Source organism: Nicotiana sylvestris, chromosome 6 (genome assembly GCF_000393655.2).
Source record: "Nicotiana sylvestris chromosome 6, ASM39365v2, whole genome shotgun sequence".
NCBI classification, from domain to species: Eukaryota; Viridiplantae; Streptophyta; class Magnoliopsida; order Solanales; family Solanaceae; genus Nicotiana; species Nicotiana sylvestris.
Window position 1 is genome coordinate 203506624 of NC_091062.1, and position 26487 is coordinate 203533110.

General features: G+C 42.0%; 1 protein-coding gene across 1 annotated transcript; it reads left to right on the plus strand.

The window, feature by feature from the left end:
• The first annotated feature begins 23717 nt into the window (after nucleotides 1-23717).
• Nucleotides 23718-26405, plus strand: LOC138871943 (uncharacterized). The gene is made up of 6 exons (XM_070149869.1): nucleotides 23718-23775; nucleotides 24953-25142; nucleotides 25263-25326; nucleotides 25439-25460; nucleotides 25852-25994; nucleotides 26163-26405. Exons 1-6 carry the CDS (start codon nucleotides 23718-23720, stop codon nucleotides 26403-26405), a joined length of 720 nt encoding a protein of 239 aa, XP_070005970.1.
• Nucleotides 26406-26487: the final 82 nt, after the last annotated feature.

A 26487-nucleotide genomic window follows, 5' to 3' on the forward strand; every position in this document is an offset into this window, starting at 1 on the left:
ACACCTACAGGGCTTTCAGTGAGAGAAAATCGGAGGTGTTTTCAGTCATGTGCTTTGAGCATCCACTGTCCATGATCCATTGCAACCCGCTTCATCTCATTGTTCCCTGTGCATATAAATAATAGGTTAGATTTAGGAACCCAAACTAGTTTGGGTACCTTGTAATGAGGAAAATGGTGGATAAGAGTTTTTTTAGTCCATGCAAGCAATGTGCGATTTTTGCGAGTGGTACCTGGTCCCTCTTTAGTAGTCACTTTTTCAGCAAACACTTTATTTTTTCAAACAGATTGAACCCTGGCCTAGCAATTTTCTTTAAATTGTCCATTGTTCCCACAGTGGGTACAAAGCTAGTTATCAGGTTCAGTGACGTACTTGTTGTGAGGGTTGTAAGGAGTTTTATCCTTTCGGAACCCGATTCCCTGCCTGTTTCCACTATTGTTGAAGTACATGGCAGTGACATCGTCTGAGGACCAGTTTTAATTAAGAGATTTTTCAAGATCAATTTTTACTTTCTCCAATTCAGCTTGAAGTTGCCTATTTTTCTCGAGTTCACCACATAAACTAGTTTTCACATCATTTAATTCCTTTTCAAGCTTGATGTGTGACTCACTAGCTACTTCCTTACCTTTCTCAATACTTACAGGCCTATGTTCTGATTTGTCCCTCAGTTGTTTCCTCTAGGTCTGTGATTATCACCAAAAAATCATCCTTTTCTTGCTTAGTAACTGCAATTTTCTCTATTAGAGAATTCTTTTCTTTGCTAAGGTTCTCTATGGTTTCCTTCAAGTCAACAACCACTACCATCAAAACATCTCTCTCATTTACTACACTATCTATTTTTTCATTTACAACTTCTTTTTCTTTTTCAAGATTGCCTATGGTCTCATTTAAATCAACCATACAGATTACCAGATCATCTCTACATTTTTCAGCATTTCCTAGCTCTATGATTAGGGCATCTTTATCATTAACAAAACTATAAAACGTATCAAAACATTTTACAATGACATCTATTTCTTCGAAGAGTAGGACTTCAGATTTCTCTGAACATCCCTGAAATTTACCTCATCATTGTCATCCTCTTCATCCGTATCGGACTGAGCCATCAGTGCAAACGATGAATCATATTCCTTTGCTTCATTTTCCACTGCCATCATGGAGCTACTTCCTGCATCTGGTTCCTCTTCTGATTCACTTGAGGAGTATCCCCATGCAGCAAGAGCTTACTTCACAACATTGTCAGGTGCACCTTTTTGACTGAATCGTTTGTCAGGAACCGGATTCCTTTTTGATACTTTGTCAGAGTTGTGTTTGTAATGCTCTTGTTTTAGAAGTGGGCAGTCTTTGATGAAATGCCCTGGTCCGCACTTGAGACAACAATCATATCCTTTAGTGTTTCTGGTAGAACTACACTTCTTGGGAGTGCCTCCATTTCTACGAACCATTTTCTGAAATCTTTATGGTCTATTGGTTGATTGACTGTCACACCTCCTTTTTGCGCGCCCCCGCCCCGAAGGGTAAAAATGCGCGAGGGGAGTTTTTCCAATTTAAGTGACAATATTCGAAATGGGATTATTTATTTAATTCAGAGTCGTCACTTGGGAAAGGTTTGGCTTTTGGTGTCCCAAGTCACCGGTTTATCTTGAATCCCAAATCGAGGAAAATATTCGACTTTCCAAATGAAAGTCTGCGAACTAGAAATTCTAAATAAGGAATTCTGTTGACCCGAGGGAAGGTGTTAGGCACCCTCGAATCCCGTGGTTCTAGCACGGTCGCCTAAATTGTTATAATGGCTAAATATCTGATTTAAATACATGTTGTGACTTACGTGCTTTTGTTAAGTTTAAACCGCTTTTATTATCATTTATTTTTATAGAATTGCAACGTCGTGAAAATGCATCTCGAACCACGTCACAATCAATGCACCCGTAGTTGTTAACACATTTCGACTCCGTTGAGATTTGGATTTGAGTCACATAAATGTGCACCCTAATTTTAGGAAAGTAATATTATTAAAAACGTGCCTAAAGAGACTAACACGTTATTATCTTTGAGGAAGGCCATGAAATTCGCTTGAATGGCCCTTCCCGAATTCTAAGTATTTTTAATATATATACATTTATGAGGGCCCCGCAATTTGCATTTTTTATTTGGCGAGGCTCGTCTTGTTATTTTAGAAGGAATATCCTAAAGTGACTACATTTCTATTATGTTCGTCTCTAAAAAAATAGAAGAAAGAAAGTGTATGCTAATTGAATTGCATGCTTAGCTAATCCCGGCCTCTTATTAGTTATCTAATTGATTATTTACAAGGTGAAGAATGATGTACCTCATGGAACATACTTTAATTTGACAAAAGGAATTACATACGAGATTGACGAAATACTACACTTACTCCAAACACTCCTTAAGCTAAATTCAAATTAACTCACTTAAACAGGATTAATAGAATTCCTTATTAAAGGATGTTACTAACGGTGTTCAAAACTCGTCCTATAAACTGCCTAATGAAGTTGAAACTCGAGAATCTAAAACTGTATTGTATTTGGCGAGATTTAAAAGCCGTTCCCCCTTACATATTCAAAGCATGCTGAAGAACGAGTTTGAATTAACAATCATATTAAATGGTTGCATATTCCATGAATTATAGTTACATCCTGTATACCACTAAACGAATCACATATCGCGGTTTTAGATCAGCATAAGCTTCAATTAAGTACAAACTTACTAGTGTATTCTCTATTGAACTGCAAACTAAAATTTACACAACTTAACAACATTTATAAAAAGCTGTAAGTAAAACAACAGATGATTATAATTCCTTCAGATCTTTCAATTCATGCTTTTCATTGTTACATTAGTTACACCAATGTGGGACTCGAAATGTGTACCTGGGAAATGCTTACAATGAAGAAGCAGGAGAGTCAGTTGAGCAGCAGTGTAAACAAACAACAGCAGTAACAGATAAGTAACAGCAGAACAAGTTCCAGTGCAAGATGCAGTTATGGCCGATGGAAAAGGTAGCAAAATGACAGCAGCAAGCAGTGGAGTAGAATCAGAACTCCAGACAGACCAAATGCAGAAATAAACCAATGAAAAACACTCAACCAGTAAACTCAGTTGGGACTTGGAAAGATCAGTATTGGTTAAAACAAGTCGAAACAAGTGAAATCAAGACAAACAATGGGAAAAATAGTTTCTGATTTTTGTCTCTGTGATTCCTATCTCTCCTCCTCTATCTATTTGTATATGTCTTTTCTCAATATGTGTCTGTGTTATGCCTGTTTTTGTGGTCTCTCTCTGTTATGTGTGTATATGCCTCTCTCTCTCTTTTCTGAATCTATATCTGGTCCCCCTTGTTCCTTTCCTGGATCCCCCTATTTATGGCCTAACATCAGGCCATTTAACAGCCTGTTAAGAAATCAGAAACCCCTCCCATGTGGTCTGCTGTCTTTCCACTCAACTACTTAAAATAAGAAAAAGAAACCCCTCCCATGATATTCCCTGACAGCCCCTTTTAATCCACTTATTAAACTAAACAAAGGTATGGGCAAACTGAAAATGGCCTGACAGCACATGCTATCAGGTTATTTTAATTTCTAAGAAGCCTTAATGTACATCCTGTCCACAAATGCACATGCTATCAATTCAGACTGCAGCTAAACAAACCAATCCTTAGATTTTTCTGATTCAAATACATCAATTATAAGTAGCTATACTCAATTCCTAATTTGATTTAAGTAGGACTTCAGCAGAAAAACCAATCAAATTATTATCATTCAAAGCTGAACTTATGACGACGTATATCGACTCGACTATACTAATTGTAACACATACAATCGAAGCCCATGATCAGAAATCTAACAGTATCAACATGCGATTCAAATTGTACTGACTAAGTAAAAGTTGTACTGGGGGATTAATTAATCAGTCAAATTAAAGTTTGATTGATTGTACAGCTTATACATATACACATGATCAGCAAATGGAGAAAACTTGGCCAAATACAGAGGTCCGGGCAAGGTGGACAACACAGTCGATAAAAATTCAAAACATAAATTAAACAAAACATTTAGACATATGAACAGACATTCAATTACAACAATAACTCATGAACTGATAAAAAAAAAAGAAAAGCAAAAATACCTTAAAATCTTGAAAAATCAGCAAACCCTAGCTCGGATTTGAATCGACCTTTCTTGGGGTTGAACGGACTTTAATCGAAGTGTTCTCAACTGAGAACACTTCGATTAAGGTCCATTAGACGCTAATCATTTGGCTCAAACGGACACAGATCAGACATGAGGACTCCTAGGGCTCCTAAAGGCAGATTTGGGATTTATGTTTCCCTGGTTAGATTCGGACCAAACCAAGCATGGTTTGGTCACGAGGGAGGTCAGAGGGAGTGCATGGTATGAATCCGGGGGGGTTTGGTGTAAGCGAGGTCCGACTCGAATCTTCAAATGAAGATTCGAGAAGGTGGGAGGGGATTCGAGACAAAGGGACAACAGATCTATGTTCAGGGTGGTGAGGCGGTTCTATGGTGTTAAGGTGGGGGTCACCGGCGTCCATGCCGCCGGGATTAATGGTGAGGGGAAAGGGGCGGCTAGGGTTCTAAAGGGTTTGGGTCTGTGGTAAGGACGATGAAGGGTAGAGGGGTGTTTGGATGGGGCGTAGGGTAAGGTTATAGGCTTATATAGTTAGTGAGTGAATAGATCCTGGTCGTCGAATGAGATGAGATGAAGGGCCAGGATCTTTCAGCTGGTGGGGAACGGTGTCGTTTCAAGCGCAAAGAGGTTGGGTTGGTTCGGGGTTGAACGGGTCGGGTTTGCTTGTGGATATGGGGGATGTGATCTTGGCCGTTGATCATTCTGAGATCAACGGCCCAGATCAGGCATGACTCAAACGACGTCGTTGGGATACACCTGGGGCCGGACTGATCTGGACCGGATAATTTGGTTTGGGCTTGTTTTTATTTGATTTGGACTGGCCCAATCCGAAAATCCCTTTTCCTCTTTAATCTCTTAATCAAATTAAACAAATACTAATAAAAATATTAAACAACAATCAATCACACAATTAACAAAAAATAACATCACTTTATATTTTTTACACACGACACATATTTTTTATGTTTTGTTTGATAAAAATACAAAAGGGGAAGATCACAAATAACTACCAAAAATGCCACGTAAAATCCAAAACTTGTACAGCAAGACCATTTGCCATTATTTTTATTTCTTTTGGAGTGATTGTCATGTAAACAAAAATCACGTGCTCACAGCTGCCCCTCTTTGTTCGGAAACACGAAGAGTTTTCGTGCAAAGATAAAGTGAGCGGATATGAGCGAGTTTTGCCTATCGGAATACTCCGCGTGAAGCACTTTTTTTTTGGAAGATTTGACCGAATCTTCGCTTCAAAGATTTCCTACATATCCTGGGCTAAACAGGAATCAGGTCAATGTAGTTCGGGAAGCTTTGGTAGCTGGAACTACCATGGGATTGCAATGCTTGCCGTTACTGCTGTTGCCGTTGCCGCTGCTGCTTACCGACTCCCTTATTACAACCAAAGGAAAATTGAAATTGGACTAACTAAGTGTGCTTGTCAATTTCTAGTTACAAGATTCCTATCTATGATTCTTTTGCAACTTGATCTTGGGTCTTAGCTGATTTTGCTTGTAGACTTCGATCTGAATCTTGATGCTTGCAAGTTGTAGGTGCCTGTTTATTTCTGCGATATTGAGTGAGACAGGGTTGGTAGAATTCGGGACCCTGATTGAATCTTTGAGCGGTCCGCCCTTCGTCTCCCGGAACATCCTTTTTTCTTTTTCTTTCTTTTCTCTATTCTGGGTTGAGACTCATCTTGTGGGTCGCCCTGATCCATGCGTCTCGAGGTCAGACCTGCGGGGAAAAACAAACGGACAAAATTTTCTGCCCCAGTTCTACTAGGAAAATTTCGTGAGTCAGTTGCCAGGAAATTTATAGAATTGATGAAGGGATTGGAAAATTCTGGTCTACAAAATGCAACTCCGGGATTGGATCCCTAATATTGCCATAAGGTAAAAAATGCTCAGTTCAGGGTCGGAGCCCTAATGCTGGCTAAATGGACAAAGTTCAGTTCAGGGTTGGAGCCCTAATGCTGACTAAATGGAAAAAGTTCAGTTCAGGGTTGGAGCCCTGATGCTGACTGAATGGAAAGAGTTCAGTTCAGGGTTGGAGCCCTGATGCTGACTAAATGGAAAAGTTCAGTTCAGGGTTGGAACCCTAATGCTGACTAAAGGGAAAGTTCAGTTTAGGGTTGGAGCCCTAATGCTGACTAACAGACAATGCTCAGTTCAGGGTTGGAGCCCCAATGCTGGCGGAATGGAAAAAATTCAGTTCAGGGTTGGAGCCCTAATGCTGAATAAAGGGGAAAGTTCAGTTTAGGGTTGGAGCCCTAATGCTGACTAGAGGAAAAAGTTCAGTTTAGGGTTGGAGCTCTAATGCTGACTAGAGGGAAAAGTTCAGTTTATGGTTGGAGCCCTAATGCTGACTAAATGGAAAAGTTCAGTTTAGGGTTGGAGCCCTAATGTTGACTAAATGGAAAAGTTTAGTTTAGGGTCGGAGCCCTAATGCTGACTAACAGACAATGCTCAGTTCAGGGTTGGAACCCTAATGCTGGCGGAAATGAAAAAGTTCAGTTCAGGGTTGGAACCCTAATGCAGACTAAACGGAAAAGCTCGGTTTAGGGTTGGAGCCCTAATGCTGATTAAATGGAAAAAGTTCAGTTCAGGGTTGGAGCCCTGATGCTGACTAAATGAAAAAGTTCAGTTTAGGGTTGGAGCCCTAATGCTGACTAAATGGAAAAGTTCAGTTTAGGGTCGGAGCCCTAATGCTGACTAATAGACAGATTCTCAGTTCAGGGTTGGAGCCCTAATGCTGGCAGAAATGAAAAAGTTCAGTTCAGGGTTGGAGCCCTAATGCTGACTAAACGGAAAAGTTCAGTTTAGGGTTGGAGCCCTAATGCTGACTAAATGAAAAAAGTTCAGTTTAGGGTCGGAGCCCTAATGCTGACTAACAGACAATGCTCAGTTCAGGGTTGAAGCCCTAATGCTGGCTAAATGGAAAGAGTTCAGTTCAGGGTTGAAGCCCTGATGCTGACTGAATGGAAAAGTTCAGTTCAGGGTTGGAACCCTAATGCTGACTAACAGACAATGCTCAGTTCAGGGTTGGAGCCCTAATGCTGGCGGAAATGAAAAAGTTCAGTTCAGGGTTGGAGCCCTAATGCTGACTAAACGGAAAAGTTCAGTTTAGGGTCGGAGCCCTAATGCTGACTAAATGGAAAAGGTTCAGTTCAGGGTTGGAGCCCCAATTCTGACTAAACGGAAAAGTTCAGTTTAGGGTTGAGCTCTAATGCTGACTAACTGGGAAAGTTCAGTTTAGGGTTGGAGCCCTAATGCTGACTAAACGGAAAAGTTCAGTCTAGGGTTAGAGCCCTAATGCTGATTGACTGGGGAAAGTTCAGTTTAGGGTTGGAGCCCTAATGCTGACTAAAGGGAAAAGTTCAGTTTAGGGTTGGATCCCTAATGCTGACTAACTGGAAAAAGTTCAGTTTAGGGTTGGAGCCCTAATGCTGACTAAAGGAAAAAATTCAGTTTAGGGTTGGAGCCTAATGCTGACTAAATGAAAAATGCTCTGGGGATACTAACTGAACCGTTTTTTTTGAGTTTTCCTTGTTTTAGTAAAAATGTAAAAGAGAATTTTGTGGAAACTTCCCTTTCGAGTGGATTCCTTATTGCCAAACTGCTTCTTGCACTCATGTGTTTCTTTTCTTCTTTGGGTGACACCTGCTTCTTGCACGGTTGTCTTGGATCATACCTGTTTCAACTTTTCAAACAAAGAACAATCGTTAGCTCGGAAATGGCGGTTGGTTCGGTGACCTTGATTATTCCAGTTGCTTTGTTGCGATCTTATTTCTGTTGAGAAACTCTGTCATTGATTGGATTCAAATGGCAAAACCCTTTAGACTGCTCAGGCCTGCGTTTCCAGATTCTGTGATGATTTGCCTTGTAAGGCTTTGGTTTTTCCATCCGGTTTTGCTTGGGGATTTTTCAACGGGGATTTTATTGGGGATACCCTATGGGGGTTTGTACAAGGGGAAGCTCTGTGGGGATTTGTACAAGGCGGACTTGTTGGGGATTTGTTGCAAAACGGACTTGCCATGATTTGTTGGGGCAAGCTCGCTGGGGAATTTTTACAAAGGGAGGCTCTGTGGGGATTTGTACAAAGGGAAGTTCTGTGGGGATTTGTACAAGGAGGACTTGCTGGGGAAATTTCTCTTTTTTTTACTGTACTTTAAACGTAGTCAAACATCATGATTCATCAGGTTTGGACAAATGTACCAACGAAACGAGGTGTTTTCCTTCGTGAAACAGAATTCCGTGAAACCAAACCTACCACCTGTCCTTTCCGGTATATTTGGAACTTAGGGTTAAAAATGAAAGGGATTCGAAGAAAAACAAAGAAAGGAGAAAGCAAACTTCAGAAAAGAAGTGTCCCTTTCGGGACGAGAAAGACTTATCTGAGGAAGACAATGCTGACTTTAAATGGACATGACATGCTCTTTGGACTGGACGCCTGACCTTCAATGAACTTGCATTTCCTCCCGATCAAAAATGGATCTGTATTTTCCAAACCGGTGGAACTTTGCCGAGACCTCTTTGGGTGGAGTCGTTCTTTCGGCCAACAGCGTCCTTTGCGGGTTTTCGCTAGCTGACCTCTCTCATTTCTCTCTTTGTTGTCGCTTGATAGCACTCTTTGCGAGTTTCTACTACACAAGCTCTCTCATTTTGGTTTCTCTACTCCCGTCGCCTCGCGGTGCCCGGAGGTTTTCACCGACGAGACTCTCTCATTTTATTTCTCTCAATTTACAGTGTACCGGTCTCCATTCGTGATGCTTCTTGGCTTCCCGCTACCTTTGGTAATTGATTTGAAAAGCTTGTGCTTGGCAAAGAAAAGTAGATGATACTACGACTTCTAAGCCACTTGACGTGCCCCGGTTTCAATTTCAGGGTAAATGGGATTTTATTGTTGGTGTGACTGAACCTCAGAGAGAGGCTGCCTACGTATCTTTTCGGAATCAAGTCAAACGTAGTTCAGGCCTCGATCAATGTTTTGTTTTGTTTTTTTTCAATGTTTCAATGTATCCTTGCGAGTTTTTTTTTTTTTTTGTAACCAAAGAACTGTAACCGGCTCAAAGGCTTGTAGAGAGAGTTGATAGTGTTTGGGGTAGTGGGAATAAAACCTCCATCATTTCAAATGCGTCAGGATCGCTGGGGTGTCACTCAGACGTAGTATCTTTTGACTGCATCCGCATTCACTGCTGTTTTGGGATCATTTCCTTCAATATCACCCAGGTACAATTCTCCTTTCGGCAAGATCTTCCTGATGATGTATGGGCCTTTCCAGTTTGGAGCAAATTTCCCTTTTGCTTCTTGGTGATGTGGCAGAATGCGCCTCAGTACCAGTTGACCCACTTCGAAATTCCTGGGTCGGACTTTCTTGTTGTAAGCACGAGCCATTCTTCGTTGGTACAATTGCCCATGACAAACTGCAGCCATTCGTTTCTCGTCAATCAAAGTCAACTGCTCCAATCGAGTCTTAACCCACTCGTTGTCTTCGATCTCTGCTTCAACAATGGTTCGAAGCGAAGGAATTTCTACCTCTGCTGGTATCACAGCTTCGGTCCCATAAACCAAGAGATAAGGGGTTGCCCCTACTGACGTGCGTACCGTAGTGCGATATCCCAATAATGCAAAGGGTAGCTGTTCGTGCCACTGCCGGGAACCCTGGATCGTCTTCCTCAAAATCTTCTTGATGTTCTTGTTTGCTGCTTCTACAGCGCCATTGGCCTTGGGCCGATAAGGAGTGGAATTCCTATGCGTTATTTTGAATTGCTCGCATACATCTCCCATCAAGTGACTATTCAGGTTTGCTGCGTTATCTGTGATGATAGTTGCAGGAATACCGAAACGACAAATAAGATTTGAATGTACAAAATCCACTACAGCTTTTTTGGTGACCGACTTGAGAGTGACAGTCTCTACCCATTTGGTGAAGTAGTCGATGGCAACCAGTATAAATCTATGTCCATTTGAAGCCTTTGTCTCGATCGGACCGATGATGTCCATTCCCCAGGCAACAAATGGCCAAGGTGCAGACGTGGGATGCAATTCCGTGGGAGGTGCATGAATCAAATCACCATGCACCTGACACTGATGACACTTCCAAACGAAGCTAAAGCAGTCCTTTTCCATGGTCATCCAGTAATAACCTGCTCGAAGGATTTTCTTTGCCAAGACGTACTCGTTCATGTGGGGTCCGCACACTCCTGCGTGTACTTCGTGCATGATCTTTCTTGCCTCCTCGGTGTCAACACATCTTAGTAGATTGAGGTCCGGGGTCCTCTTATACAACAACTCACCGCTCAAAAAGAAACCATTTGCATGTCGCCTAATGGTTCTCTTTTAATCTCCAGTAGCATGCTCGGGGTATTCTTGTGTTTTCAAGAACCTCTTGATATCATGGTACCATGGCTGTATACTCGATCTTGTCTCGATTGCGTTGCAGTAGCCATGTATTTCCCTGATTTGGATTTCCAAGGGATTGACGTGGGCGTTGCCTGGGTAAGGTAGCATTGAAGCCAAAGTAGCAAGTGCATCCGCTAGTTCATTGTGACACCGCGGGATATACCTGAACTCTATTGATTTAAAACGCTTGCCGAGGTCCTCCACGTGCTGTCGGTAAGGGATAAGCTTGACATCCCGAGTTTCCCATTCACCTTGGGCTTGCCGGATAATCAGGTCAGAATCTCCCATAATCAGTAAGTCTTCGACATCCTGATCGATCGCCATATGCATGCCCATGATGCAGGCTTCATACTCAGCTGTATTGTTCATGCAAAAGAAACGCAGTCTAGCTGTGGCGGGATAATGCTGACCGGAAGGCGAAATCAAAATTGCCCCGATTCCTACACCTTTGGCGTTTACGGCTCCATCAAAGAACATCTTCCAAACATGAGCGTTCTCCGAGACCACTTCTACGGTGTTTATTTCTTCATCTGGTAAATAGGTACTCAATGGCTGATATTCCTCATCGATTGGATTTTCGGCCAAATGATCTGCTAGCGCCTGGGTTTTCATTGCCGTGCGAGTGACATAGACTATGTCGAATTTAGTAAGCAAGATTTGCCACTTGGCCAGTCTTCCGGTAGGCATCGGTTTCTGAAATATATACTTCAAAGGATCCAGCCTGCTTATGAGGAAAGTAGTGTGAGCTTGGAGATAGTGTCTCAGCTTTTGAGCAACCCATGTCAGAGCGCAACATGTTCTTTCTAGCAGAGTGTACTTGGCCTCGTAGCCGGTGAATTTCTTGCTCAAGTAGTAGATTGCTTGTTCTTTCTTTCCGGTTATGTCATGTTGCCCGAGGACGCAACTGAAAGAATTTTCCAAGACTGTCAGATACAAGAACAGTGGTCTTTCTGGCTCTGGTGGGACCAAAACTGGGGGATTTGAAAGATATCCTTTAATTTTGTCAAAAGCTTCTTGACACTCAGCCGTCCATTTGATCGCCGCATATTTCCTCAATAGCTTAAATATGGGCTCACACGTGCTAGTTAGTTGGGCAATGAATCGACTGATATAGTTCAACCTGCCCAACAAACTCATCACGTCTTTCTTCGTTCTTGGGGGAGGTAGATCCCTGATAGATCTTATCTTTGTTGGATCTAATTCGATACCTCTCATGCTCACTATGAAGCCCAAAAGCTTGCCCGATGGGACTCTGAAAGCACATTTGGCTGGGTTAAGCTTCAAGTCGTACTTCCTTAGTCTCTCGAAGAACTTCCTCAAGTCTTGGATGTGATTATCCTGCGTCCTGGATTTGATTATCACATCGTCCACGTACACCTCTATTTCTTGATGCATCATGTCATGAAAAATGGCAGTCATGGCTCTCATGTAAGTTGCCCCAGCATTCTTCAGACCAAATGGCATAACCCGATAACAGTAAGTGCCCCAAGGCGTGGTGAAGGCAGTCTTCTCGGCGTCTCCTTCATCCATCAATACCTGATGATACCCAGCGTAACAATATACGAAAGACTGGATCTCATGTTTGGCGCAATTATCAACAAGGATATGGATGTTGGGTAATGGGAAATTATCTTTGGGACTCGCTCTATTCAGGTCTCGATAGTCCACACATACCCGAGTCTTCCCATCTTTTTTCGGCACTGGAACCACATTTGCCAACCATGTTGTATACTGGACTACCCAAATCACTCCCGTTTTCAGCTGCTTGGTGATCTCCTCTTTAATCTTGTCACTGACCTCAGTTTTGAACTTTCATTGCTTTTGTTGAACTGGAGGACAATCAGGGTGAATTGGCAATTTATGAACCACTAGATCAACACCTAGTCCTGGCATGTCATCGTATGACCAAGCAAACACATCTTTAAACTCAAAAAGGAGTTGAATTATTGCGTCCCGCGTTTTCTTGTCCATGTGAATGCTTATTTTGGTCTCCCGAATTTCTTCAGGAGTTCCTAAATTAACCAGTTCGGTGTCATTCAGATTTGGCTTAGGTTTATTCTCAAAATGTTCCAATTCTCGGTTTATTTCCCTAAAAGCCTCTTCTCCATCATATTTTGGTTCTGGGTTCATTATTTCACAATTAAATAGCTCGTTGTGATCTGGGCGTGAAGTCCGCAAGCATGTCATATTTAAAGTCGCATTATTATAACTGAAAGAAAAGATAAAGGAAAAATAACAAAATCAGAACAAAGGGAAAATGGGAAAACAATGATGATTTTTTTTATTTTTCTTCTTGAAATTTGGAAGACAACAATGTTTACAAACTCAGGAATTCAAAACAACAATTAAAAGAAGAAAACATCCAAGTTATATCCTGGAGATAACTTGTGATGCAGGAAAGGTGGCAGGACAGGTCTACCCGGACTTCCGCCTAGTCGGGAATGGCGTGGCCTCCCAGTTTCGGAGTTTGGCGTTTTGCCCCATATATAGTATTTCGGCGGTGCTGGTGCCCTCTCCTGGTTGAACCATGTGAGCCTCGTAGAGCATTTCTCTCATTGCCCCACATATCTCCTCTATTTCCTCAGTCGTGAAAACCTCATCGTCTTCTTCTTCAGTGTATTTTGGTTCGACGAAAGTTTCATATAAATCCGGCAGTGGCCGAGGCAGTTTCCACCCCCCAATTCTTCCTTTTCTTTGCCCATTCTTCATCTTCTAGAGTGGGTTGAAAACCTATCCCAAAAAGTTTTTTGGCGGAAGGCAGGGTGATGGGTTCCGTTATTCCCTGCAATGTTCGTCCGAGCCCTTTCCCTGGCCTGAATCCGTGCTGGATCATCTCTTTAGTCACCATAACCGAGGCGTTAGACAAGAAAGGTTGGGGGCAAGGTCTTCCCTCTTCATGTTGCTCTGCTAACACAATCTCGAAAGCTTGATAGACCGTGTGTTCGCTCCCTTCTCTTGGTTCAAGATATGGGATGGATGGGTCCCGATAAATAGCATGCTCGTCTTCTCCATGGACCACGATCTCTCGGTCTTCGTACTCAAACTTCACCATCTGGTGAAGAGTGGAAGGCACAGCTCCTGCCGCATGGATCCAAGGTCTGCCGAGGAGGAAATTGTAGGACGTATCCATGTCAAGCACTTGGAAAGTTACTTCAAACTCCACTGGCCCTATGGTCAACACCAAATCTATTTCCCCAAGGGTGTCTCTCTTGATGCCGTCAAAAGCCCTTACGCAGACATTATTGGGGCGGATTCTTCCGGCCCCAATTTCCATTCTCTGTAGCGTGGAGAGCAGACAAATGTCAACACCTGAACCCCCATCCAACATTACCCGCTTGACGTAGTAGTCTTCGCATTTAACTGTTAGATGCAAGGCTTTGTTGTGTGCCGCTCCCTCTGGGGGTAAATCGTTCTTGCTGAAAGAGACCTGGTTAACGGCGAAGAACCTTTCTGTCATTCGTTCCAGTTGTTCGACTGAGGTTTCAACTGGCACGTATGCTTCGTTCAGGGTCTTGAGTAAGATCTTTTGATGCTCGGCCAACCTCATCAGCAATGATAGCATGGACACTTGCTCGGGGCACTTGCGCAGTTGATCTACCACTTCATAGTCCGGCATTTTTATCTGTTGGAAGAAAACTTCCGCTTCTTCAACGCTTACAGGCTTCTTTGGTGGGAAGCGTCTCCGTGTGGCGTTGTTTAGCTCTTGGGTGTTCGAATACCTTCCAATGAAAGTATTTTCCGGAAGTTCTCCCGTGACTTCTTTACCTTTGTACATTACCAACATCCTCTGATAGTTCCACGGTACTGTGGACGGGTTTGTCATCGGCTTTTGTGGCACGCGTTCGATAACCACTGGCTCATTCAGCCGAGGTGGTTGAATCGTCCCCCGGACCACATAGGCCCCCTTTGGCACGTACATAGGTTTTGCACTTTTGACCTCGAAGCTCTGCGGCTTCTCTACTCGACCTTGTGTGATGTAAAGAACTCCATTCTTCACAGGCACCGCCTTCTTCTCCACCTTCTTTTCGGGCTCGCACTTTACAGTACTGGCCTTTTCCCATTTTTCTGGTTTCTGGGCTGTTTCAGGCTTTTTCCCTGCGTTGACAATGGCGATTATAGCTTTCAAAGCAGGGTCAAATTCTTTGTCTTCGCAAATCATTCTGATCAGCGGCCCATTATTGTGAGCAGGTAATGGATTGTTAGTCACATTTGGGACCTCCTCGTCCCTTAGCACTATTTTTCCTTGCTCTATTAAATTCTCGACTACCCTTCTCAAAGCCCAGCAATTATTTGTATCGTGCCCTTCCGCTCCTGAATGATAGGCGCATCTAACACCGGCTTTGTAAGAAGGTGATGCCGGATTGTGCCTTATCTGAGGGACCGGCTGCAGGAAACCCAAATGGACTAGCTTCGGGAACAAAGTAGAGTATGGCTCACCGATAGGCGTGAAAGTCCGCCTTCTAGGTGGTTCCTGAGGGCGGAAGTTATTTTGAGGAGGCTGCGGGTTATAGTGGTTGCGGTATGGAGGCTGATTTCTGGGAGGTGGAGCTTGGCCTCGGTTGGCTTGTTGTGGCGGATGGACATAAGGCTGGGTGTTCATGACCATGTAGGGTTGAGGAGCATATGCCATGTTTTGGTAGGGGTAGTAGTGTTGTGGGGTCCTTTCTGGAAAACGGGGCCTGGGATTACGATATTCCCTTACTTCTGATGCTGCCATGGCCGTTTCCTCCTTTTTCTTTCCTCTTGCCATTCCTCCGGACCCTCTTTGGACGGTTTGGGAGGTTACCCTTATGGCTGCTTGACTCAAAATCCTACCTGTTTTCAAACCATTCTCCACCATCTCTCCAATCTTAATCGCTTCTGCGAACGGCTTTCCCATGGCTGACATCATGTTTTTGAAATAGTCGGACTCTTGAGCCTGGAGAAAAGTAGTGACCATTTCTACCTCATCCATGGGAGGCTTCACCCTCGACGCCTGCTCGCGCCACTTAATAGCATATTCTCTGAAGCTTTCTGAAGGTTTCTTCTTCAAGTTCGACAGAGAATTTCGGTCTGGTGCAATGTCGATGTTATACTGGAATTGTCTCACAAAATCTCTAGCGAGATCATCCCATATATGCCATCGGGACATTTCCGGGTCCATATACCATTCTGAGGCTATCCCTACCAGACTTTCCCCAAAATATGCCATTAGTAGTTCCTCTTTTCCGCCGGCTCCCCGCAATTGGTTGCAATATTTCTTGAGATGAGCAATGGGGTCACCGTGTCCATCGTACTTCTCAAACTTTGGGGTCTTGAAACCCACTGGTAGGTGCACGTGAGGGAACATGCATAGATCGGTGTAGGAGACGCTTTTCTGTCCGCTCAAACCTTGCATGTTCTTCAAACTCTGTTCAAGGCTTCTTATTCTTTTGGCCATCTCATTTTGTTCAGCAATTCTGGGGTTCTGATCCTGCCCAGGTGCAAGCTCGCACTGAGGCTGTGAATGAAGAGTGCTGGTGGCGAACCTAGTTGGTTCCATTGAGAAAGATGGTGCTTGGAATGTAAACGAGGACGAGTCAAAATTCGGCTTGTATGCAGCAGGTTGTGCCGTGATCGGGCAAGGTGGTGCAGTAAAGATGTTTGTGTTTACATCCGTTGTTGACACTTGGGGATAAGAATCAGAGGGCGATCCAGCAAAGAAGGCTGAAATGGCTGGGTACCCGAATGGGGTGGCAGGATAGCTTATAGGGACATTAGAAGTTCCGTTTGTCCTGGAGAATAACTCAGGGAATCCAGGGACGATGCTTGGTGGCTCTTTTCCGTTATTCCAGTCATCCAGCATTTCCAACATGCGGAGCCGCAGGATTCTATTTTCCTCCGCGGTTGCGGACTCGGGCGTGAGGACAGCCGAGATCAAACTCTCCTCGGAAACAGGAACTGTTGGTAAAGGAATTTCTGCAGACATTTCTATGCTTCCTTTGGACCTTGTGAAATAAGTGTGAGCACCGCCTCCTGACTTAATAACAGGTAATTGAACACTCCCTTTCGACCTCGTGAAGTATGAGTGCGAGGCCAGACTTTCACCAAACCAACCGCCTTTTCCAAAACCTGGAGGAACTCAACGACAAATGAACGGTTAATTCGAAACAAATAACAGATAGGCAATCTCACGTTGGGGCATGATGCACCTATATAGTTAAATGGATTCCTATATGTTTGCGACGAAAGCATGCGTCATTCCAGCTTCCCTTTTAGGATTCCCCTTTTTCTTTCCCCTTTTTATTATTATATTTTTTTTATGTTTTTCTTTCTTTTCTTGTTACTGTTTTCAATTTTTGTGGTTAAAATGCGACCGGATCCGATGAGGATTGCCTATGTATCACGATGCCACGTGAATCAGATCATTAAGTAGTTCAAAAACAGATGAATGTAAAAGAAACACACATTTTATTACTGAAATGATCTATTACAAGCAATATTTCGAAAAAAGGAAAAACAAAACTTGAAAATAAACATAGACTCAAACAGACTAAAACACCCTGATGTGAAAAAGGCAAACAGAAGATGTTAAGATACAGACTCGACCTATGAATACATTATGGTTTCGAAAATTTGTGCCCGCGGGGCATCGTTCGGCCTCGCCGCGGTCCTAGGTGTGAGATCCCTTTCAAGTTGTTCCAGCTCATGCATGGTCTGCTTGACATAACTCATCACTGCCGAGAGAATGGTAACACTGGGCATGTTCTCACAACGCAGACATCGTCTGATGATGGCGTGGGCAATGGCCCTGATCTTATCTCTGGTTTGCTTCTTCTCTATGAGCAGGCGTTTTATCTGATCGCTGCACATCTTGAATATCTAAGCATCCTGTATATACTGATTCTTCAGTTGCTGCATTTCTAACTTCATTTGGGCTAACAGGTCGTAACAGTATCTGATTTCAAATTGGAAATCCTCGGCTCATTTAGCTGCTTTAAACTCAAGTGTAGTCATCTCTCTCTTCATTTTAGCAACAGTTTTCTCGTGGTCACGTTTCAGTTGGTTCAAGTATCGACGATGCTTATCTGTTCTTGTACCCCACTGTGCTTTGAGCTCTACTATGACATTTTCAGACTCTTCTAAACCATCTCGCCATTCCTTGACTTCTCTTTTCAAACCTTTTATCAACTGCTTGTCTGATCGACTTCTGGGCTGTTCATCAAGAGCCAATCTCGATTCCTGGATTTGGGCCTTAAGTTCTTCATTCTCTTGGATCAATCTATTCTTTTCGCTTCGATCTGCAGCGATTTGTATGTTGTTATTGAATTTCAGACTGTTAATTTGTAGCTTCAAATCACCGATCTCTGCCCGATACCCCTTTTCTTTCGCTAACCAGTTCCATTGCCCTTGGGACGACTCAACGAAATCTTTGAGATGAGGTCTCTTAGCTGGTCTCTCGCAGGACAGGTCACCTATGAACCAAGCGTGATACCCTGGGTCAACTTCCCTTTTTGTTGTATCCACCACACAAGTGTTTGCTGTCAAATGTTGGCACTCACTCCAGATTTGGCGAACTTCCTCTTCGGGGAAATGACCATCCGGGCTGATTTCAATCACTTGAGTACTCAGATCTTCATCTTTTGGTACTATTTGATACCTCCCAAGTTGCCTCAAAACCCGATACGGTGCATAGGTTTGGATGCTTTTAAGTCCCATTAACAGAAAGTGGGGCCTAGTTGCTGGCATGTATAAGACTTCCTCAATGGGTAACCATCCGAGCGTCCACTGGATTTGGTTGGCAGTGAGAGTTCGGAGAAATGAGGTCCATGCTGTGACTCCCTCGGGTAGACTGAACCTTTTGATTCTTGTGTAGAATTCTCCAATACAAGTTTTTTCGGGCGAACTGTAACCCAAAAGCGGGGAGCGGTGGCATAAATGATCGGTCATCCACATTTGCAACAGTAGGTTACATCCTTCGAAAAAGTCGGCCCTGGCTCGGCAAGCAGTGAGAGCCCGGAAAATGTCAGCCATAATCATAGGTGCCAGAGTACTTTTATCTTGGGTGAGCAAAGTACTGACGACCCCAGTTACTTTTAGATCGATGTTTCCGTCTTTCCTTGGGAATACTATAAGACCCAAAAAGGCTGTCATAAAAGCTAACAGCATGTGTTCGTCCCACTTTTGTCGGTTGCCTCTACTACATAGTTTGAAATCTGGCTTATTGAACCCGCTCACGTGGCCGTATCTAGCATACATGAGGTGGAGACTGCAGAAACCTTTGGCAAGATCTGGATGGTGAAATGTTCGGGGTATTTTTAAGAAATCCAAAAACCGGTGTATCGTGACGGCTCTAGGTGCAATCAAGTATTTGAACCTTAACGGAGCTTCATCACCTCCAATGTATCCCGCTATTTCTTCCAACGTTGGGGTGAGCTCAAAGTCTGAGAAATAAAATACATTGTGCGCTGAATCCCAGCAAGTGACCAATGATCTAATAATATCACCCCGAGGCTGAATGTCTAGTAAATCCGGAAGATCTTTCAGATATTTCCTTACTTTGTCTTGCCCCTCCTTGACTAAGTCGTTCCACCATAATCGCAACTCAAAAGGGATCTTGGTCATTATTGAAAAGGGTTCGTTTTGTATCGTGCTCATCCTGCACATTTATTAGGGTGATTATGCTAATGAAAAGACTTTTATTAGACTCAAAATAAAACTATCTAGATTTTTTTCAAGATTTATTTTTTATTTTTTATTATTTTATTTTTTCCAAAATGACGAACTCGATTTCCAAAATGCGGCCTTTTAGTACTTCGAGAATAAATACTTTAAGGCTGCGAGGACCAACCGATCAAAAATGATGACCGAAAATGGCCGTTTATGCAATGTTAGCCTTCCGGCGTCCCGCTTGGGAATATTCGGCTGTTTTTACAAAAACGGCCTCACCCGACTCTTTATAAAAGTGGCGACATTTTGTCATTTTTTTTTGTTTTATTGGTTTCGGCTATCTTAGCAAAAGGTGGGGTTAAACCCGATGGGGGTTGCCTACGTATCTCACATCCGATGAGAATCAAACCGGCGTAATTCGGTCCGATCAGAAATAGGGGAAACAAATAAAATCTTTTTAAAGAAAAGAGGAATAACTATTTTTCTGGAATTTTATATATATTTTTATTTTATTTTATATTTTTTTTTTGAAAAGAGACTAAGGAAATATTTATACATTTAAACTTCTTTTTTTCATTTTTTTTGAAATTTCGAAAATCTTTTAAAGAGATACTACAAATGAAATCATAATTTTTTTTTTTGAATTCCCCCCCCCCTTTTTTTTATTTATATTTATTTTGGATTTTGAAAGTGATTAAAAGGAATAAATCAAACTAAAAGACAAACTTTGTTTTCATTTTTCTTTTCTTTTTTTAAGAAAATTCCGGCGAGGTTTCAACATTACTTGGACATTGGTTTTATTTTTCCAAAAATAAGTAATTATCTCCCTACGCTGCTATTCTTTTTTTTTTTTTGAAACTTTTGGAAACCGGTCAGCATGCAGATCCGAAGCAAATAGATGCGCAAAACAAACGGGATGCAGAAGGATGGTCTTTTCATTTCAGGTTGCCTGTCCTAGACGGATCCAACCCCTGTGTTGAGTCCCCTAGGTCGAATGCACATGATGCAAATAAACGTTCCTACTAGGGATCCGGCATGAGGTTTTGTTATACTAGGTTTATAACCTAGGTATATGTTCTAGACTGTGTACCCGAGCGGACGACTCGAGTAGAGGAGGGGGCAACTTACCGGGAACCAAAAGGCCATCCGGCTTCGTAACTTGTCCGTCCTCTTTCTTATTTCAGGTATTGACACTAACAGAATAGGGAGTCTCAACCAGTAAGCACATCCCCGGAGGTGAAGAGAGAAGGGTTTCGGCACAGTTTATATACAGTTCAGATAATATCAAAGCGGTAAAAGACAACATTTAGCACGTTAAAACATGTAATAAATATCAGATAATAAAGCCAAATATAACAATTATTCTAAGCTCGAATTCTTGAACCCTGAACCAGTGGTTCTGGGTAAAGATCCCCAGTAGAGTCGCCAGAGCTGTCACACCTCCTTTTTGCGCGCCCCCGCCCCGAAGGGTAAAAATGCGCGAGGGGAGTTTTTCCAATTTAAGTGACAATATTCGAAATGGGATTATTTATTTAATTCAGAGTCGCCACTTGGGAAAGGTTTGGCTTTTGGTGTCCCAAGTCACCAGTTTATCTTGAATCCCAAATCGAGGAAAATATTCGACTTTCCAAATGAAGTCTGCGAACCAGAAATTCTAAGTAAGGAATTCTGTTGACCCGAGGGAAGGTGTTAGGCACCCTCGAATCCCGTGGTTCTAGCACGGTCGCTTAAATTGTTATAATGGCTAAATATCTGATTTAAATACATGTTGTGACTTATGTGCTTTTATTAAGTTTAAACCGCTTTTATTATTATCATTTATTTTTATAGAATTGCAACGTCGTGAAAATGCATCTCGAACCACGTCACAATCAATGCACCCGTAGTTGTTAACACATTTCGACTCCGTTGAGATTTGAATTTGGGTCACATAAATGCGCACCCTAATTTTAGGAAAGTAATATTATTAAAAACATGCCTAAAGAGACTAACACGTTATTATCTTTGAGGAAGGCCATGAAATTCGCTTGAACGACCCTTCCCGAATTCTAAGTATTTTTAATATATATACATTTATGAGGGCCCAGCAATTTGCATTTTTTATTTGGCGAGGCTCGTCTTGTTATTTTAGAAGGAATATCCTAAAGTGACTACATTTCTATTATGTTCGTCTCTAAAAAAATAGAAGAAAGAAAGTGTATGCTAATTGAATTGCATGCTTAGCTAATCCCAGCCTCTTATTAGTTATCTGATTGATTATTTACAAGGTGAAGAATGATGTACCTCATGGAACATAATTTAATTTGACAAAAGGAATTACATACGAGATTGACGAAATACTACACTTACTCCAAACACTCCTTAAGCTAAATTCAAATTAACTCACTTAAACAGGATTAACAGAATTCCTTATTAAAGGATGTTACTAACGGTGTTCAAAACTCGTCCTATAAACTGCCTAATGAAGTTGAAACTCGAGAATCTAAAACTGTATTGTATTTGGCGAGATTTAAAAGTCGTTCCCCCTTACATATTCAAAGCATGCTGAAGAACGAGTTTGAATTAACAATCATACTAAATGGTTGCATATTCCATGAATTATAGTTACATCCTGTATACCACTAAACGAATCACATATCGCGGTTTTAGATCAGCATAAGCTTCAATTAAGTACAAACTTACTAGTGTATTCTCTATTGAACTGCAAACTAAAATTTACACAACTTAACAACATTTAGAAAAAGCTGTAAGTAAAACAACAGATGATTATAATTCCTTCAAATCTTTCAATTCATGCTTTTCATTGTTACATCAGTTACACCAATGTGGGACTCGAAATGTGTACCTGGGAAATGCTTACAATGAAGAAGCAGGAGAGTCAGTTGAGCAGCAGTGTAAACGAACAACAATAGTAACAGATAAGTAACAGCAAAACAAGTTCCAGTGCAAGATGCAGTTATGGCCGATGGAAAAGGTAGCAAAATGACAGCAGCAAGCAGTGGAGTAGAATCAGAACTCCAGACAGACCAAATCCAGAAATAAACCAATGAAAAACACTCAACCAGTAAACTCAGTTAGGACTTGGAAAGATCAGTATTGGTTAAAACAAGTCGAAACAAGTGAAATCAAGACAAACAATGGGAAAAATAGTTTCTGATTTTTGTCTCTGTGATTCCTATCTCTCCTCCTCTATCTATCTGTATATGTCTTTTCTCAATATGTGTCTATGTTATACCTGTTTTTGTGGTCTCTCTCTGTGTATGTATGTATATGCCTCTCTCTCTCTTTTCTGAATCTATATCTGGTCCCCCCTTGTTCCTTTCCTGGATCCCCCTATTTATGGCCTAACATCAGGCCATTTAACATCCTGTTAAGCAATCAGAAACCCCTCCCATGTGGTCTGCTGTCTTTCCACTCAACTACTTAAAATAAGAAAAAGAAACCCCTCCCATGATATTCCCTGACAGCCCCTTTTAATCCACTTATTAAACTAAACAAAGGTATGGGCAAGCTGAAAATGGCCTGACAGCACATGTTGTCAGGTTATTTTAATTTCTAAGAAGCCTTAATGTACATGCTGTCCACAAATGCACATGCTATCAATTCAGACTGCAGCTAAACAAACCAATCCTTAGATTTTTCTGATTCAAATACATCAAATATAAGTAGCTATACTCAATTCCTAATTTGATTTAAGTAGGACTTCAGCAGAAAAACCAATCAAATTATTATCATTCAAAGCTGAACTTATGACGACGTATATCGACTCGACTATACTAATTGCAACACATACAATCGAAGCCCATGATCAGAAATCTAACAGTATCAACATGCGATTCAAATTGTACTGACTAAGTAAAAGTTGTACTGGGGGATTAATTAATCAGTCAAATTTAAGTTCGATTGATTGTACAGCTTATACATATACACATGATCAGCAAATGGAGAAAACTTGGCCAAATACAGAGGTCCGGGCAAGGTGGACAACACAGTCGATAAAAATTCAAAACATAAATTAAACAAAACATTTAGACATATGAACAGACATTCAATTACAACAAAAACTCATGAACTGATAAAAAAAAGAAAACAAAAAATACCTGAAATCTTGAGAAATCAGCAAACCCTAGCTCAGATTTGAATCGACCTTTATTGGGGTTGAACGGACTTTAATCGAAGTGTTCTCAACTGAGAACACTTCGATTAAGGTCCATTAGACCCTAATCATTTGGCTCAAACGGACACAGATCAGACATGAGGACTCCTAGGGCTCCTAAAGGCAGATTTGGGATTTATGTTTCCCTGGTTAGATTCGGACCAAACCAAGCATGGTTTGGTCACGAGGGAGGTCAGAGGAGGGCCTGGTATGAAACCGGGGGGGTTTGGTGTAAGCGAGGTCCGACTCGAATCTTCAAATGAAGATTCGAGAAGGTGGGAGGGGATTCGAGACGAAGGGACAACAGATCTATGTTCAGGGTGGTGAGGCGGTCCTATGGTGTTAAGGTGGGGGTTATCGGCGTCCATGCCGCCGGGATTAATGGTGAGGGGAAAGGGGGCGGCTAGGGTTCTAAAGGGTTTGGGTCTGTGGTGAGGACGATGAAAGGTAGAGGGGTGTTTGGATGGGGCGTAGGGTAAGGTTATAGGCTTATATAGTTAGTGAGTGAATAGATCCTGGCCGTCGGATGAGACGAGATGAAGGGCCAGGATCTTTCAGCTGGTGGGGAACGGTGTCGTTTCAAGCGCAAAGGGGTTGGGTTGGTCCGGGGTTGAACGGGTCGGGTTTGTTTGTGGATATGGGGGATGTGATCTTGGCCGTTGATCATTCTGAGATCAACGGCCCAGATCAGGCATGACTCAAACGACGTCGTTGGGATACACCTGGGGCCGAACTGATCTGGACCGGATAATTTGGTTTGGGCTTGTTTTTATTTGATTTGGACTGGCCCAATCCGAAAATCCTTTTTCCTCTTTAATCTCTTAATCAAATAATACAAATACTAATAAAAATGTTAAACAACAATCAATCACACAATTAACAAAAAATAACATCACTTTATATTTTTTACACACGACACATATTTTTTATGTTTTGTTTGATAAAAATACAAAAGGGGAAGATCACAAATAACTACCAAAAATGCCACGTAAAATCCAAAACTTGTACAGCAAGACCATTTGCCATTATTTTTATTTCTTTTGGAGTGATTGTCGTGTAAACAAAAATCACGTGCTCACACTCACCACAAGCCACTTTGTCACTCTCTAGTTACAAAGAATTTAATCACTCTAACTTTTAATAATATTATTACAAGCCACTTTGTAATAACTCTATTACAAAGGCTTCATATCTCGACTAACTCTAGCAAAGACACAAACACAAGAGTTTATGATTTACAAAGGGTTTCCTACACAATGCTTCTAACTAAGCTAAGTAGGAGTTACAAATGAAGAACAAATAACAAAGACTCAACAAACCTAAGGACTTAAGATATCTTTAATCTTGGATCTGGTCCTTGAGATTGCAGCAACTTTGTTCTTGAGGGAGGTTGTGCCAAGCACTTGAGAGAATATTTTCTTTTGATTTTGTAAGTGTTTGGAAGAGTGTCTTGTGCCTTGCACTAGGTTTATACTACAAAAGACATCACTATGGTGATGTCAATTCATAATAGTGATGTCAATTCTTGATTAGTACATGCCTCTTCCTAATGGAAAGTGTCTGCTGCATTGTCTGCTGTACTGTTGTGTGTACTGTTGCAGGCAGTCACTTTCTGCAGTTGCTTTCCAACTGTATAGTTGACTATACTTCTGTTAGGGGGACACTGAGGAATCAGGTCCCTAATCTGGTTCTTGTAAATCTAAAGGCACACTGCCTACATTATTTTGAGTCGATTAACTTGAATGATTGTACCAGACATGCTTCAGATCCTTTATCTGGTTCTCTCATAAAGTAAGTTGTTTTACCTTCCTTTATTGTATTTATATGTGTGTGATATCACTTACAATGATGTAGGCAAGGTAGGTAAAGAGCCTTCCACAGAAAGTTGACTGTTGTACTGTTCTTGTGTAGTAGCGTATGCAGGCAGCAACTTTCCTGCTGGAGAGTTGACTTCATACAGTCTCCTCGAGAACTGGTAGGGACATGTTCCCTCAGTTGTTCCTTCCACTCTGGAGAGTTGAGTTATATCTAACGTTGGGTCCCAACCTGGAACCTTTCGATCTCAAGGTCTTGCAAATGTGTAACAGGTTCCTTATCTAGTTCTGGATGGTAAGTTTGTTACATCATCAAAACATAAAGTAAAGTACTTATGCCCAAGTTACTTGTAACCTATCAGTGAGGGATTTCCCCAGACTTAGGAGGGGTGTACCTCCACAGCCTCCTCAGCCACAATATGCCCCGCAGAGTTCCCAAGCTATGGTTCCAGCACCAGTTGCTACCCCACTTGCTCAGCCAGCTAGAGGTAGAGGTCGGGGAGGTAGAGGTTGCCCAAGAGGGGGAGGCCAAGCCAGATAATATGTCCTTCCTGCCCGTACCGAGGTTGTCTCCTCCAATTCTGTCATCACAGGTATTATCCTGGTTTGTCATAGAGATGCATTGATTCTATTCGATTCAGGCTCCACTTATTATTATGTTTCTTCTTATTTTTCCCTGCATTTAGGCATATCTCGGGATTCTTTGAGTTCCACTATTTATGTTTCCACTCTTGTGGGGGATTCTCTTGTTGTGGATCGTGTTTATCAGTCATGTTTGGTTGCTCTTAGTGGTTTTGAGACCAAAGCTGATTTATTATTGCTCAGTATGGTAGATTTTGATATTATCTTGGGCATGGACTAGTTGTCACCCCATTATGCTATTCTTGATTGTCACGCCAAAACCGTGACACTAGCTATGCCAGGTGTACCCCGAGTAGAGTAGAGGGGTACTTTAGATCACACTCTCAGTAGAGTTAACTCTTTCCTTAAAGCTCAGCGAATGGTTAAGAAGGGGTATGACGCGTATCTGGCCTATGTAAGAGATGTTAGTGTTGATACCCCTACAGTTCATTCAGTCCCAATAGTACGGGACTTTCCTGATGTGTTTCCAACTGATCTCCCGAGTATGCCGCCTGACAAAGATATTGATTTTGGCATTGATTTGTTGTCGAGCACTCAGCCCATTTTTATTCCTCCGTATCGTATAGCTCCTCTTGAGTTGAAGGAGTTGAAGGAGTAGATACAGTAATTGTTTGATAAGGGTTTTATTCGGCCCAATGTATCACCTTGGGGTGCTCCTGTCTTGTTTGTGAAGAAAAAGG